Source organism: Sparus aurata, chromosome 11 (genome assembly GCF_900880675.1).
Source record: "Sparus aurata chromosome 11, fSpaAur1.1, whole genome shotgun sequence".
NCBI classification, from domain to species: domain Eukaryota; kingdom Metazoa; phylum Chordata; class Actinopteri; order Spariformes; family Sparidae; genus Sparus; species Sparus aurata.
Window position 1 is genome coordinate 11,093,268 of NC_044197.1, and position 15,762 is coordinate 11,109,029.

Genomic DNA, 15,762 nt, shown 5'->3' on the forward strand with positions numbered 1-15,762 from the left:
AGGTTGACAGGGACAAAAGGTTAAAAATGTTTATGTTGAATAGTTGTGTTAAACTCATTACATGCTGATGTTGAAATGTGTGTATGTGCATTACAGATGAGTCATGAACCACATAGTTTATATTTACCATAACATGACCACGCTGCATCATCTCCTTATTGGCCACATGCACTCATAAGACAATTAAAAGCTGCACCGACATCACAGAGGATGTGGCTAAAGAAGTCGAGGTAAAGAGCACGAAAAACCACAGGGTCGCTTATCGATCCATCTACTTTTGGCCTATAAAAGGGGGATCTTTGAGACCCCCAGAGACAACAGCTTGACTTTTCTGCCAGCATGATGCAAGCTCTGCACAAGCTTCTGCTCTGTCATCTTCTGGCATGTCTGGGACTTAACGGTAAGATAAACTAATCTGGTTATTAAGTCTAAGGTCTACAAATGCAGGGTCGGGTAGTAATGAGTTACAAGTAATGCACAGGAGTAAAATGTTTTTGTTTATTTGAAGAAAGACTACTTTTCGTATTCTGCCTGAGGGAAAATGAGCTCCAGGTTGACTTTTGACCCTGATGAATGACGACTTTGAAAACATATAAAGAGGCAGTTTATAATATCTTTTCATGGTTCCTCAGGATGTGATTGTTGTCAACTGTTGGGCCCTGTTCACCAGTACTGCACCACAGAGGCACCAAAGGTTGCAAAATACTTATATAAACTTCTTTTGTCTTTCGTGAAATTTTCCTCTAAAGTTTACATGGTAACCTCCTGTTACCTTTAAGCACCAGTAGGAAGCTCTCAGTATTGTGGGCTACATGTACTTATTCACAAAATGAAATTACTCAGTTAACACGAGGACATGACACTCTAAGCCCCGGCTGTCTTATAAAGTGCTGGCCAACAGACTTTTAAAAACTCCTCCTCTTCAGCAAGCTCACTGAAGTCAGTTGCACATACGACAGGTTATGATATAGTTAGCTGGCTAATGTAAGCTGTGTTACTAATTTAATATGTACCATTAATCTTTGATGTTATGATAATGACATTGAATTATCTTGTGGTCTGTTGGACATTTAAATAGGCCGCTTCAAAGAGCAGTTAACCTGATGCAATGCCAGCTTTAATGTAATGCAACTTTCATACTTATAATCAATTATATTTGAAAATATATCAAAAATGGAAAGTAACTTGTACTTGTCATTTCTTAACCTGGTACTGTTTTCTTTTATTTCAATATGTTTTCTAAATTGTCATACTTTACTTGAGTCATCTTTATTAAATAGTTTTTCAGTACTCCACTCACCACTGAACAAATGCTACATTTTACTCATCACTCTTATCTTTACAGCACTTGGGGATGAAATCATAAATGGTAAAAAGGCCCCGGAGAAGTTAATGCTGTATATGGCCTCACTGCAGAACAAACATGGTCAACATGTATGTGGAGGATTCCTCATCAGTGAGGACTTTGTGGTCAGTGCTGCGCACTGTAACCGCACGTGAGTTATCTTTCTTCTTTAAATGTTGTCATTTTAGATGAAGAATTATGTTGAATATTAATATTTGATCAGTTTTAAGATTTGTATTTATTCATTTGTTTAATTAACTTTATATTTGTTCAATGATCATTCGTCCAGGATTCCTACAAGTGTTGTTCTTGGCACCCACAATCTCAAGAAGGTTGATAAAACAATGAGATATGCTGTGGATAAGACATGCATCCATCCAGACTTCAAAGATGAACGATATGGCAATGACATCATGCTCCTCAAAGTAAGTAGATATCCATTTGCTTCAGGTATGATGCAGGATACAAAGCATGCTATGAATTGGTCTTTGCTATTTGTGTCTCCAGCTGTCTAAGAAAGCCACGATGGACAACAGAGTACAACCAATTCAACTTCCAAAAACTGTGGTTAAGACAAAAGATAATGCTAAGTGCCGTGTTGCTGGATGGGGCTACACAAAAACCGATGGCAAAGTTGTTGATGAGCTGCAAGTAGTGGATGTGTCTTTTGTTAACAAGGAGGCCTGTCAGAGAACATGGAAGAACAACCTTCCTCCCACTGTTATCTGTGCAGGTGGATCTGGCCAAAAGAATGGATTCTGTAAGGTATGTTTGGTGACATTTTAAAGAAAAGGTTTCTAATGTTATGATTTCTAATCTTAGAGATTACCAAAAAACAAATTCTAAAAAGAGTTTCTCCTCACAGGGTGATTCTGGGGGTCCTCTGGTGTGCAGCGGGACAGCTGTAGGTGTTGTGTCTTTTAACTGGGACGGAAACTGCGACTATCCAAATGCACCCAACGTCTATACGGATGTATCAAAGTACCTTCCCTGGATCAAGGAGATTCTCAAGCAAAAGAATTGTAAAATGTGAGAATTCAGCATACTGTAGTGTCTCATACTGACATCTCAGCTCTCGGCCGGGCTTCCACTTAGCAGCATTACGGCTGAAACTGTCGCTGTCTCCAAAATGTGTTTCACTCTTACACTCTCGCCTTTTGCTTCAAACCTGTTTTATGAATAAAACTTTTATATCATATAACAATTATTAATGTGGAGGTTCTGCTAAGCTTTAGTCAGTCTATAAGTGCTTGGTCTTTATGTGAAATGCAAAATAAAGAACTACTGATGCATTTAAATTCTTCATCTGCAGAAAAAAATGGCATCTAAAAAGTTAAATAATATTTTCCAACACTTCACCTTTAACATAATTTGGATTCTGATCAAATTAGACACTTACAGACAACTACTAGTGGGTAGTAGTAGCAACCGTTAGCTGCTAATAATGAAAGAAATTTAACTCTTCCACATTTCATAACAGCTTCTGTGAGAACACTGATGTGCAAATCTAAATGAGGAAACTGTGGTTTCTGTGGTTTCTCACTGAATTCAAACGAATATGTCAGCAGGGTGTGTCAAGTCGAACCACATCAAACAAACCTTGTCTGGTGTCTTTGTGATTTAGAGTAGAGGCAAGAACATAAATCCTGCTGTAAAAAGATTGCACAGCCAGACTTAGTATCTACTAAGCAGATTTATGAAAGAATACAAGGTAAACTAAAAGTTGTAAAGAGGAATTCTTCCAAAAAACAATTATTTTTACAAACTTCGACACTTTGGTTTTTGTATGGATTACAACAAATGAGATAAAACATATATCAGTGAAGTTTCGACTTGGCTTGGCATATTTTGTCACCTTTTGGACAGAGTCAGGCTCACAGGGGACTTCTGGGAATGACTCATAGTAGACAGACATGTAGGCACTTGCTCACATAGAAACATCAGGCTGCAACGACCCCAAGTACAACTCTCTCTTAAGGTGATGGTTTTGTTCTGTAACAGCTGACAGAGAAAACTGCAGCTGTGGCATCTGATGATGCAGCGCCCACTAATGGTCAACAAGCCGAGAAACTATAACATGGCCATGGGGCTCTCTGCTGAGTATAAAGACATGCTAACATAAAGCATCAGCCTGCATTTATACACAGTAAATCCTACATTTGTTGATATTTACCTTATTATAGATTTGTAGAGAGAAAACACTCAATTATGTAGTGAGATCTGTATAATGCTGCAAACACTGAAAATATTTAATATAAGAAATGCAAATGTGTTACTTATTAACTGCCAATTCAAGTTTAAGTAAAATAGAGAACAGTATGAGTGTATTATACTGCATTTTATATTACATATTGTTTTGAACAAATAGGGTGTAGCATATCACCAGAATAAGCACTAACTGTGGCTAACTGTGGCTGCTGTTCACTTGTTAGCTCACTTAGCCATGCAGCTAGCAGTCCAGACTTGGAGCTCAGACAACTGGGGAGCAGGATTACAGAAAAACTACAGAACAGATTTCCATGAGACTTTGATGGAGGATGAGTCTCGTCTCAGAATAGCCACCATTACCCTCTTGGAGCTGATCCAGATTAAGAAACGGATCCAGGACTTTTTTTTCTCACTTTTTAAGGAGGCAGAGTGTTATTTGCTTCCCCATATGAGCATGTTTCCTGTGAGCCATTCAGGTAGGGACGGACTTGTTGAGAATATTGATTGGAGTTTTATAGAGGCCAATTATAACAGCCAAATTTAAAATGGAAATGGAAAAATTGAAAATTCGCCCCCCGGCCTACAGCTAGGTGTAGCCATCTCTGCCCAACTATGAGCTCCCAGTGAACACAGCCAACTAAAGGTATAGTATGAAAAATATGGCCAGAATTCAAAGCTCCAAAAACACAAGGGGCAGCATATCAGGGGAGTAACCAATAACGGCTCTTTGGTAACTGTCCTTTGCTGTAATTAGCCACCATTAGTGAATTAGCTCATGGCTCAGTTGACTCTGGAGGCAAAGGTCCTAAAGTTTGTCTGAACCTGGGTCTTGATTATAGGAGGAGTCACCACAGGTGACAAGGCCCAGTTTGGATTTTACAGCCTGACATGAGAGTGAACACAGAGAACTGGATCTGAACACAGCCTCCAAGGCCAACAGTCAGTTTGACAACAGGGGACAGTCTGACAAAGACTATGACAACAAAAAAGACACATACAGTTTTGAACTTATACAACAGCAGTTTTTCATTAAATGTATATTATTCTGGTCAATTAAAAAACATTAACAGACTCAGTAATGATCCTCCGTTAGGGAACTTGGGATTAATCTAGTTTATTAGTTTCATGACTGGGTGGGAGGCAGTATTGCTCAAAGCCAACGCAGGAAACTGGTTCCTGTGATTCATTTAGTTTTTCACAAAATTCAGAACTGTTTTGACTGGGCTTTTTCACCAAAATCCAACATAGCCACAGGGTCACAGTGACACAGTCTGACTTCCACACTAATGATTCTGCACGCATGTCCTGAACTTATTGAATGAATTTAACAAAACAGCTGAAAGTGTCCTAAATACAGAAAAGTAAAATAAGTGAGTAGTGAAGGGAATGGTAAGAAGAGAAATAATTAATTAATGTGTTATACATTAATTGTTGTACATGTCATGTACTGATTGCATAATGGATAAACAAGAAAACAGTTGTAAAAGTTGCAAACCATTGCATTTTCTATTTCACACAGGATGTGGTTAGAAGACAAGAAAAAATAGCTGATGATCCCAAGTGCAAACAAAGCAAAAATTATGTATAATACGAACATCTTTGCAGCCCCCAGAGGGCCAGTCAGTGCCATCATGGATGCTCTGCACAAACTTCTGGTCCTTCATGTTCTGACATATCTTGGGCAAAATGGTAAACTTATGGAATATTTTCATTAATTCCATTTAATGAGACATTTTCCTAATTTTGATTTAAATTTATCTTTGCAGCACTTGGAGCTAAAATCATAAATGGGGTAAAAGTCCCGGACAACAACATGCAGTACATGGCCTCATTGCAGAACCATGGTCATCATTTCTGTGGAGGATTCCTCATCACAGCTGAATTTGTGCTGACTGCTGCGCACTGTGATCCCGAGTGAGTTATCTTCCAGCAATCTTTAATTGCTTTAATCAGAAATCAATTTCAAAAAGACTTCAACACACATAAACTCACATTTAGAAAAAAAAAAAAATACATTATCAATGTTTTTTTATTGGCACAATTTTAGAAAATATACTGATAAATCTCAATGTTCACTCATTCAGGGAACCTGCATGAGGAGTTCTTGGTACCCACGGTCTCACATTGGTTGATGATGAAAAAACAAAATTTATTGAAAAGACAAACACATTCCAAGATTATAAGAGTGTAGGACTGGGGAAGGACATCATGCTGAAATTGTTTATTTTTAATTTAAGGTATAAGTTTCATAAACGCATTTACAAAAGAAATGTAAAATCTGTTGCTTTGTTTTATTGTTGGCAAAACAACCTGAGAAAATCTACTGACGACCTCTCAATTCTAACTTTTTGCAGTCGACTGGCGAGGGTTGTTTTGGGCACCCACAATCTCAGAACAAGAGGGATAGTGAGAAACATTGTGCAGATATGCCAACACCCTAATTATCGGAATGACACAAATGAAAATGACATCATGCTCCTCAAAGTAAGCATTTATTCTTTCAGCCCATTTGTTGCAGATGACGTTGTGTGGTTACAGTCCAATTAGATGCAATTAAGCTTTGCTTCTTTTTATTCCTGTGAGGGTAAATGTCAAAAGTGGCAGAAAAACAATATCAAATTCAATTGTCCTTGAAATTCTAGCCAAGACACAGCACTATTAAAGCTGTTACATTGTAGAGTTAACTTTAATTTAAAAGATTAATCAGCTCCAACTTCTAGTGATTGTTTAACTGAAGCCTGATGAAGAGTAAAACCATGTTCAGACAATGTTCAGTTCTACATTCTGGATTTGCATCTCCAGCTCCAGAGTGTTCCAGTGGGTGGAACAATACAACCCATTCGTCTCCCCCCTCAAAACATGAACCTACAACCCGACCAACTCTGCCGTGTAGCTGGATGGGGAGTGACCGAATCTGGTAGAAGTGTTGAAGACCTGAGAGTGGCACTTGTGTCTGTCGTCAACCAGAACGTCTGTAGACAGCAGTGGTTGAACAGTGGATTGAATCTTCCTGCCAATGTCATCTGTGCAGGTGGATATAAAACACACAACGGAAACTGCAATGTAAGTTTTCTGTTCGTTTTTGGAAAGTTTATGAGTACAATACAACATTTTTTGTATCAAAATATCAAGATATTTCCATTTTACAGGGTGATTCTGGTGGTCTTCTGGTGTGCAACGGAGTCGCTGCTGGTGTTGTATCTTTCGGAGATAAATTTTGTAGGGACCGACGCTTACCCGATGTCTATACAGACGTGTCCAGGTTCCGTCTCTGGATCGACCAGATTGTTAGTCGCAATGGTTGTTTAATACAACAACCTCATACAAAGCTTTGCTTCAGCATACCTTCATTGTATTTAGGAGGTGTAGTTATGTCTAAGTCGCTCTGTCAGTGTTTGCTCATTCACACAAAGCAAAATAAAAAAATGTTTCAAATATTGTTTCCCCTTTTCTTCATCTGAAGACACAAATGGCACTTTAGTTGTTTTTCCAGCAACATATCCACAAACTGTCTTAGGGTGAAGTAGATGTGGGACCCAGTAGAGCTACTGTAACTGGCTTGTGTTGGAAAATTTCATTCGTGTGACTTCAGTCAGAGAAGCAGGTCAGTGATGAACACTTGTTAACACTTTTTAAAAAAGACTTTTTTACAGAAAGGCACATTATTAGAGAAGCAGTGTGTTGAAGAGATAAAAAAAAAATGAACATGTAAATTCACGAAACCAGAGAAGGAACGGAGCTATTTAAACATTTCAACAGTTATTATCATAACATCACTATTTAATCTTCCATATAGCTCAGTGCCTCTAATGTAACCTCAGCTCTCCAGAATGAAGATCTTGCTACAATGTTAAGCAGCTTTGAGCTCCAGAATACAGTCTGGGGGAAAAGACCATTAAATAAAGAATAGAAACAAGAAAAACAAACGTATCAGTGCATTTACACTAATTCAGTGATTAATGAGAATCCATTCAAAAAATGAAACAGTCCTCTTCGTGTACAGTAAATCAACTACATCAGGACAAAGAACATCTTGCAGCATGTTCATTTAAACAAAAGAAAAATATTCTAAACAATGTCACCGATACAGTAAAAATGAACATATTTCACTTTTGCTATTACTTGTACATTTCTGGTCTACAGTGTCCTCTGGTCCAACATATTAAGCAGATTTATAAAGGAATACAAGGTAAACTAAAAGTTACTTATATAAACTTAAATACTTCCAAAAAACATTTCTCATTACAGAGTTTTACACTTTGGTTTTTGTATGAATTACAACAAATGAGACAAAACATTTATAAGTTAAGTTTCTACTTGGCTTGGCAGATTTTGTCACCTTTCGGACAGAGTCAGGCTCACAAGGGACTTCTAGGAATGACTCATAGTAAAAAGACATGTGGGCACTTGCAGACATAGAAACATCATGCTGCAACGACCCCATGTAGTTTTTAGCAGTTTTTCATCAAATGTGTATTATTCTGGTCAATTAAAAACATTAACAGACTCAGAAATGATCCTCCGTTAGGGCACTTGGGATTAATCTAGCTCATTAGTTTCATGTCTGGGTGTGAGTCAGTATTGCACGAAGTCAACGCAGGAAACAAGTAACAGATAAATAAGATAGTGTAAAAATAACACAAGTTGCACAACATTGCATTTTCCATTACACGCACGTGGTTAGAAGTCCAGATAAAATAGATGATAAGCACAGAATCAAACAAAGCAACATTCTGTATAAAAGGTTGGTCTTTGCAGCCCCAGGAGATCCAGTCAGTTAACTTGCTGCCATCATGCAGGCCCTTCACAAACTTCTGCTCCTTCATGTTCTGACATATCTCGGACGAAATGGTAAGCTGACAGAATATTTTCATTAATTCCATTTAATGAGACATTGACCTAATTTTGATTTCAACTTATCTTTGGAGCACTTGGAGCTAAAATCATAAATGGGGTGAAAGTCCCGAAGGACTCGATGTTGTTCATGGCCTCATTACAGACCACAGACGGACATATGTGTGGAGGCTCCCTCATCAGCGACAACTTTGTCCTCACTGCTGCGCACTGTGATGGTGACAATGATGACAAGTGGGTTACGTTTCATCTTCCAGTTTGTTTTTAATTTAAAGTTATATGAACTCACTTTTTTCAAAAGAAATGTAAAATCAGTTGCTTTGTTTTGTTGTTGGCAAAACAATCTGAAAAAATCTACTGACGACCTCTTAAATCTAACTTTTTGCAGTGTACCGGTGAGGGTTGTTTTTGGCACCCACGATCTCAGAAAGAATGGAACAGTGAGACACATCGAGCAGAGATGCAAACACCCTGATTATCAGGATGACACACTAGAAAATGACATCATGCTCCTCAAAGTAAGCATTTATTCTTCAAGACAATTTGTTCCAGATGATGTGTTGTATGCTTCCACTTAAATTAAATGCATTTAAGCTTTGCTTGTTTTTTTATTCCTATGAGGGTAAATGTCAAAAGTGGCCGAAACATAATGAAATACAAATGTCCCTAAAATTCTAGCCAAGACACAGCACTATCAAAGCTGTTATAGGGTAGAGTTAACTTTCATTTAAAAGATCCATTAGCTCCAACTTCTACTGATTGTTTAACTGAAGCCTGATGAAGAGTAAAACCATGTTCAGACACTGTTCATTTCTACATTCTGGATCTGTGTCTCCAGCTATCTCAGAGTGTTCCAGTGGGTGGAACAATACAACACATTCGACTCCCCCCTCCTAACATGAACCTAAAACACAACCAACTGTGCCATGTAGCTGGCTGGGGAGTGACCGAAGCTGGTAGAGATACTGATGACCTGAGAGTGGCGCTTGTGTCTGTGGTCGATCAGAACGTCTGTAGACAGCAATGGTCTAACGTTGGATTGAATCTTGATGACAATGTCATCTGTGCAGGTGGATATAAAACAAACAACGGAAACTGCAATGTAAGTTTTCTGTCCGTTTTTGGAAAGTTTATGAGCACAATACAACCTTTTTTGTTTCAAAATATAAAGATATTTCCATTTTACAGGGTGATTCTGGTGGTCCTCTGGTGTACAACGAGATGGCTGCTGGTGTTGTATCTTTCGGAGATACATTTTGTAGGGACCGACGCTTACCTGATGTCTATACAGACGTGTCCAAGTTCCGTCCCTGGATCGACCAGATTGTCATGCAAAATGGTTGTTAATTACAACAACTGTACACAAAGCATTGCTTCAGCATACCTTCATTGTATTTAGGAGGTGTAGTTATGTCTAAGTCGCTCTGTCAGTGTTTGCTCCTGAACGCAAAGCAAAATAAAAAATGTTTCAAATATTTTTTCGTCTTTTCTTCATCTGAAGACACAAATGGCATTTGAGTTGTTTTACAAGCAACATATCCACCAACTGTTTTTGGGTGAATTAGATGTAGGATGCAGTAGAGCTACTGTAACTGGCTTGTGTTGGAAAATATTCATTCATGTGACTTTAGTCAGAGAAGCAGGTCAGTGATGAATACTTGTTAACAGAGACTTTATTACAGAAGGCACATTATTAGAGAAGCAGCGTGTTGGAGAGATTTAAAAAAAAAAATGAACATGTGAATTAACCAAACCGGAGAAGGAACAGAGCTATTTAAACCTTTCAACAGTTATTATCATAACATCACTATTTAATCTTCTATATAGCTCAGTGCCTCTAATGTAACCTCAGCTCTCCAGAATGAAGATCCTGCTACAATGTTAAGCAGCTGTGAGCTCCAGAATACAGTCTGGAGGAAAAGACCATTAAATAAAGAATAGAAACAAGAAAAACAAACGTATCAGTGCATTTACACTAATTCAGTGATTAATGAGAATCCATTCAAAAAATGAAACAGTCCTCTTCGTGTACAGTAAATCAACTACATCAGGACAAAGAACATCTTGCAGCATGTTCATTTAAACAAAAGAAAAATATTCTTAACAGTGTCACCAATACAGTAAAAATGAACATATTTCACTTTTGCTATTACTTGTACATTTCTGGTCTACAGTATCCTCTGGTCCAGTTAGTCTATCCCACAATACAAAATGATGTCCGATGGAGATGTGTCAAGTAGATCCACTCAGACAAGCCTTAGTGTTGCATCTGTGTTAAATTAATCTAAATGATTATAGGTCATAATATAAAACAGTACACATAGTCAAAATGAGGACAAAATCTTTTTTTTTCTTTTTTTAAAAAAATAAATGGTATTTCAAAGGCTATACTGTATACATGCCTTTCTTTAGAATTCCTACCTAAGTCTGTGTATGTGCAATGTCCTTGGATGTGTATTTGTTAAAGTGCAGGTGCATGGTGCATGGTATTTAAAAAGCTATACTGTATGTCTTTCTTTAGACTTCCCACCTGAGTCTGTGTGTGTTTGAGGTTCTTGGATGTGTGTTTGTTAAAATGCAGATGTACATATTTGCACGACTCATTAACATTTTCCAACACTTCACCTTTAACATATTTTTTCTGATTCTGATCAAATTAAACATTAACAGACAACTACTAGTGAGTACTATTAGCAACCGTTAGCTGCTAATAGTGACGAAATTTAACTCGACCACTTTTTAATACCGACTTCTGTGTGAAAACATTGATGTTAAATCCTAAATGAGGAAACTGTGGTTTCTGTGGTTTGTCACTGAATTCAAACGAATATGTCAGCAGGGTGTGTCAAGTAGACCGACATCAAAGAAAACTTGTCTGGTGTATTTTAGAGTAGGGGCAATCCAAGTGTTTGAGTACAATCCTGCTATGAAAAGATTGCACAGCCAGACTTAATATCTACTAAGCAGATTTATAAAGGAATACAAGGTAAACTAAAAGTTGCTTTTGTATACTTAAATTCTTCCAAAAAACATTTCTTATTACAGAATTTTACACTTTGTTTCTTGTAAGAATTAAAACAAATGAGACAAAACATTTATTAGTGAAGTTTTGACTTGGCTTGGCATATTTTGTCACCTTTTGGACAGAGTCAGGCTCACAGGGGTCTTCTGGGAATTACTCATAGTAGACAGACATGTAGGCACTTGCTAACATAGAAACATCAAGCTGCAACCACCCCATGTACAACTCTCTCTTAAGATAATGTTTTGTTCTGTAACACAGATGATAGAGAAGCCTGCAGCTGTGGCATCTAATGATGCAGCGCCCACTGATGGTCAACAAGCAGAGAATCTGTGACATCTGTGCTGAGTATAAAGATTTGCTAACTAGACAGCATCAGCTTGCATTTATACACAATACTATATTTTTGATGTTTACCTCATTATAGATTTGTAAAGAGAAAACACTGAATAATGTAGTCAGATCTGTATAATGCTGCAAACACTAAGAATATTTAATATAACAAATGTAAATGTGTTACTTATTAACTGCCAAATTCAAGTTTAAGAAAAATAGATGACAGTGTGCTTGTATTTTACTGTATTTTATATTACATATTGTTATTATGAACAAATAGGGTTTAGCATATAACCAGAATAAGCACTAACATGTACGTTTTTGAACTGATACAACAGCAGTTTTTCATCAAATGTGTATTATTCTGGTCAATTAAAAACATTAACAGACTCAGTAATGATCCTCCGTTAGGGCACTTGGGATTAATCTAGCTCATTAGTTTCATGACTGGGTGGGAGGCAGTATTGCACAAAGTCAACGCAGGAAACAAGTAACCGATAAACAAGAGTGTAAAAATAACACAAGTTGCACAACATTGCATTTTCCATTGAACTCACGTGGTTAGAAGTCCAGATAAAATAGATGATAATCACAAAATCAAACGAAGCAACATTCTGTATAAAAGGGTCATCTTTGCACCACAAGAGATCCAGTCAGTTGACTTGCTGCCATCATGCAGGCCCTGCACAAACTTCTCCTCCTTCATGTTCTGACATATCTCGGACGAAATGGTAAGCTGACAGAATATTTTCATTAATTCCATTAAATGAGACATTTACCTAATTTTGATTTTAACTTATCTTTGGAGCACTTGGAGCTAAAATCATAAATGGGGTGAAAGTCCCGAAGGACTCGATGTTGTTCATGGCCTCAGTGCAGACCACAGACGGACATGTGTGTGGATGCTCCCTCATCAGCGACAACTTTGTCCTCACTGCTGCGCACTGTGATGGTGATAATGATGACGAGTGGGTTACGTTTCATCTTCCAGTTGTTTGTTTTTAATTTAAAGTTATATGAACTCACTTTTTTCAAAAGAAATGTTAAATCTGTTGCTTTGTTTTGTTGTTGGCAAAACAATCTGAAAAAAATCTACTGACGACCTCTCAAATCTAACTTTTTGCAGTGTACCGGTGAGGGTTGTTTTTGGCACCCACGATCTCAGAAAGACTGGAACAGTGAGACACGTTGAGCAGAGATGCAAACACCCTGATTATCAGAATGACACACTAGAAAATGACATCATGCTCCTCAAAGTAAGCATTTATTCTTTAAGACAATTTGTTCCAGATGATGTGTTGTATGCTTCCACTTAAATTAAATGCATTTAAGCTTTGCTTGTTTGTCCTATCAGGGTAAATGTCAAAAGTGGCCGAAACATAATAAAATACAAATGTCCCTGAAATTCTAGCCAAGACACAGCACTATCAAAGCTGTTATAGTGTAGAGTTAACTTTCATTTAAAAGACTCATCCATTCCAACTTCTATTGATTGTTTAACTGAAGCCTGATGAAGAGTAAAACCATGTTCAGACACTGTTCATTTCTTCATTCTGGTTCTATGTCTCCAGCTGTCTGAAAGTGTTCCAGTGGGTGGAACAATACGACGCATTCAACTTCCCCCTCCTGACATGAACCTACAACCCAACCAACTGTGCCGTGTAGCTGGCTGGGGAGTGACCGAATCTGGTAGAAGTGTTGATGACCTGAGAGTGGCGCTTGTATCTGTCGTCAACCAGAACGTCTGTAGACGGCAATGGGATGAAATTCCTGCCAATGTCATCTGTGCAGGTGGATATCGAACACAAAACGGAGCCTGCAACGTAGGTTTTCTTTGCGTTTTTGGAAAGTTCATGAACACAGCACATATGTTTTTGTGTCAAAATATGAAGAAATTTCCATTTTACAGGGTGATTCTGGTGGTCCTTTGGTGTACAAAGGGGTCGTTGCTGGTGTTGCATCTTTCGCAGATCACTTTTGTAGGGACCAACGCTTACCCAATGGCTATACAGACGTGTCCAAGTTCCGTCCCTGGATTGACCAGATTCTCAAGGAAAACGGTTGTTAAATGCAACAACCTTACACAAAGCTTTGCTTCAGCATACTTTCATTGTATTTAGGAGGTGTAGTTATGTCTAAGTCGCTCTGTCAGTGTTTGCTCCTTCACGCAAAGCAAAATAAAAAAATGTTTCAACAATTGTTTCCTCTTTTCTTAATCTTAAAACAGAAATGGAATTTTTAGTTTTTCCAGGAACATAGCCAAAAAGTGTCTTTGGGTGAATTAGATGTAGGATGCAATGGAGCTACTGTAACTGGCTTGTGTTGGAAAACATTTATTCATGTGACTTTAGTCAGCGAAACAGGTCAGTGATGAACACTTGTTAAGAGAGACTTTATTATAGAAGGCACTTTATTAGAGAAGCAGCGTGTTGAAGAGATTAAAAAACAATGAACAGGTGAATTAACCAAACCGGAGAAGGAACAGTGCTATTTAAACTGTTCAACAGTTATTATCATAACATCATGATTTACACTTGTATATAGCTCAGCTATAGGTAATGTAACCTCAGCTCTCCAGAATGAAGGTCCTGCTACAATGTTAAGCAGGTATGAGCTCCAGAATACAGTCTGGGTGAAAAGACCATTCAATAAAAAATAGAAACAAGAAAAAAAGCGTATCAGCGCATTTACAGTAATTCAATGATTAATAAGAATCAATTAAAAATGAAACAGTCCTCCTCGTGTAGAGTAAATCAACTACATCAGAACAAATAATATCTTGCAGCATGTTCATTTAAACAAAAGAAAAACATTCTAAATGACGCCTCTGTTAGGGCACTTGTGATTGATCAAGCTAATTTAATAGTTTCATGCATGGGTGGGAAGCAGTACTGCTCAAAGCCAACACAGGAAACTGGTTGTTTATCTAATTTGTCACAGAATTCAGAGGAACTGCTTTGAGTGGCCTGTTTCAACTTTTTCAAAGTCTGACTTCTATACTAAAGAATTTGCACACATGCTCTTAACGTATTAAATTAATTTAACAAAAATCACTTGATCAAGAGGCTGAAATTGTCCTAAATACAGAAAAGTAAAATAAGTGAGTGGTGAAGGACATGAATAGTAAGAAGCAAAGTAAGAAGAGGAAGAATTAAATGATATACTTGTCATGCACTGATTGCATGATGTATGTGCTTTAGCTGATAAACAAGATGGAGATGCAAAGATAACACAAGTTGCAAACCTTTGCATTTTCCATTGCATACAGGACGTGGTTAGAAGTCCAGTTAAAATAGATGATAATCACAAAATCAAACAAAGCAAAAGCCTGGATAAAAGGGTCGTCTTTGCAGTCCCAACATGACCAGTAAATCAACTTGCTGCCATCATGCAGGCCCTGCACAAACTTTTGCTCCTTCATGTTCTGCTACTTGCGTTTTGCGTTTGATAGTTGCGTTTCAGATCGTTAAGATAGAGCCCCAAGATTGTAAGAGTGTAGGACTGGGGAAGGACATCATGCTCCTCAAATTAAGGGATATATTTGTTATTATCAGCTCCCTATTCCATTGATTGTTTCCTAAACTGAGGTCTGATGAAGAAAATAAAGTCTGAATAAAAAAAGTATGTCCTAGGTCCTAGAGTTTTTCTGAACCTGGGCCTTAAATTACAGGGGGAGTCACCTCGAGTGACAAGGCCTAGTTTGGATTTGGCAGCCTGATATGAGATTGAACACACAGAACTGGATCTGAACACAGCCTCCAAGGCAGTTTCACAACAAGGGGCAATCTGAACAGGGGTCAGTTTCACAAAGCAGGTTTAGTGAAAACTCTCTGTTTGGAGAATTAGATGTAGGAGCAGTAGAGCTACTGTAACTGGCTTGTGTTGGAAAATATTCATTCATGTGACTTCAGTCAGAGAAGCAGGTCAGTGATGAACAGTCGTTAACAGAGACTTTATTACAGAAGGGCACATTATTAGAGAAGCAGCGTGTTGAAGA

General features: G+C 37.8%; 3 protein-coding genes across 3 annotated transcripts; all 3 read left to right on the forward strand.

Moving 5' to 3' along the window:
- The first annotated feature begins 318 nt into the window (after positions 1-318).
- On the forward strand, positions 319-2,549 carry LOC115591182 (duodenase-1-like). Its single transcript, XM_030432939.1, has 5 exons — positions 319-400; positions 1,346-1,496; positions 1,635-1,770; positions 1,853-2,110; positions 2,211-2,549. Exons 1-5 carry the CDS (start codon positions 340-342, stop codon positions 2,376-2,378), a joined length of 774 nt encoding a protein of 257 aa, XP_030288799.1. The 5' UTR covers positions 319-339; the 3' UTR covers positions 2,379-2,549.
- A 2,621-nt stretch (positions 2,550-5,170) lies between these two features.
- On the forward strand, positions 5,171-13,962 carry LOC115591532 (transmembrane protease serine 9-like). Its single transcript, XM_030433606.1, has 10 exons — positions 5,171-5,242; positions 5,320-5,467; positions 5,908-6,037; positions 6,356-6,616; positions 6,703-6,992; positions 12,426-12,496; positions 12,574-12,733; positions 12,892-13,021; positions 13,337-13,588; positions 13,675-13,962. Exons 1-10 carry the CDS (start codon positions 5,185-5,187, stop codon positions 13,831-13,833), a joined length of 1,659 nt encoding a protein of 552 aa, XP_030289466.1. The 5' UTR covers positions 5,171-5,184; the 3' UTR covers positions 13,834-13,962.
- Positions 8,298-9,860, forward strand: LOC115591184 (complement factor D-like). Its single transcript, XM_030432941.1, has 5 exons — positions 8,298-8,404; positions 8,482-8,641; positions 8,796-8,925; positions 9,246-9,509; positions 9,596-9,860. The coding sequence occupies exons 1-5, from the start codon at positions 8,347-8,349 to the stop codon at positions 9,752-9,754; spliced, it is 771 nt and encodes a 256-aa protein (XP_030288801.1). The 5' UTR covers positions 8,298-8,346; the 3' UTR covers positions 9,755-9,860.
- Positions 13,963-15,762: the final 1,800 nt, after the last annotated feature.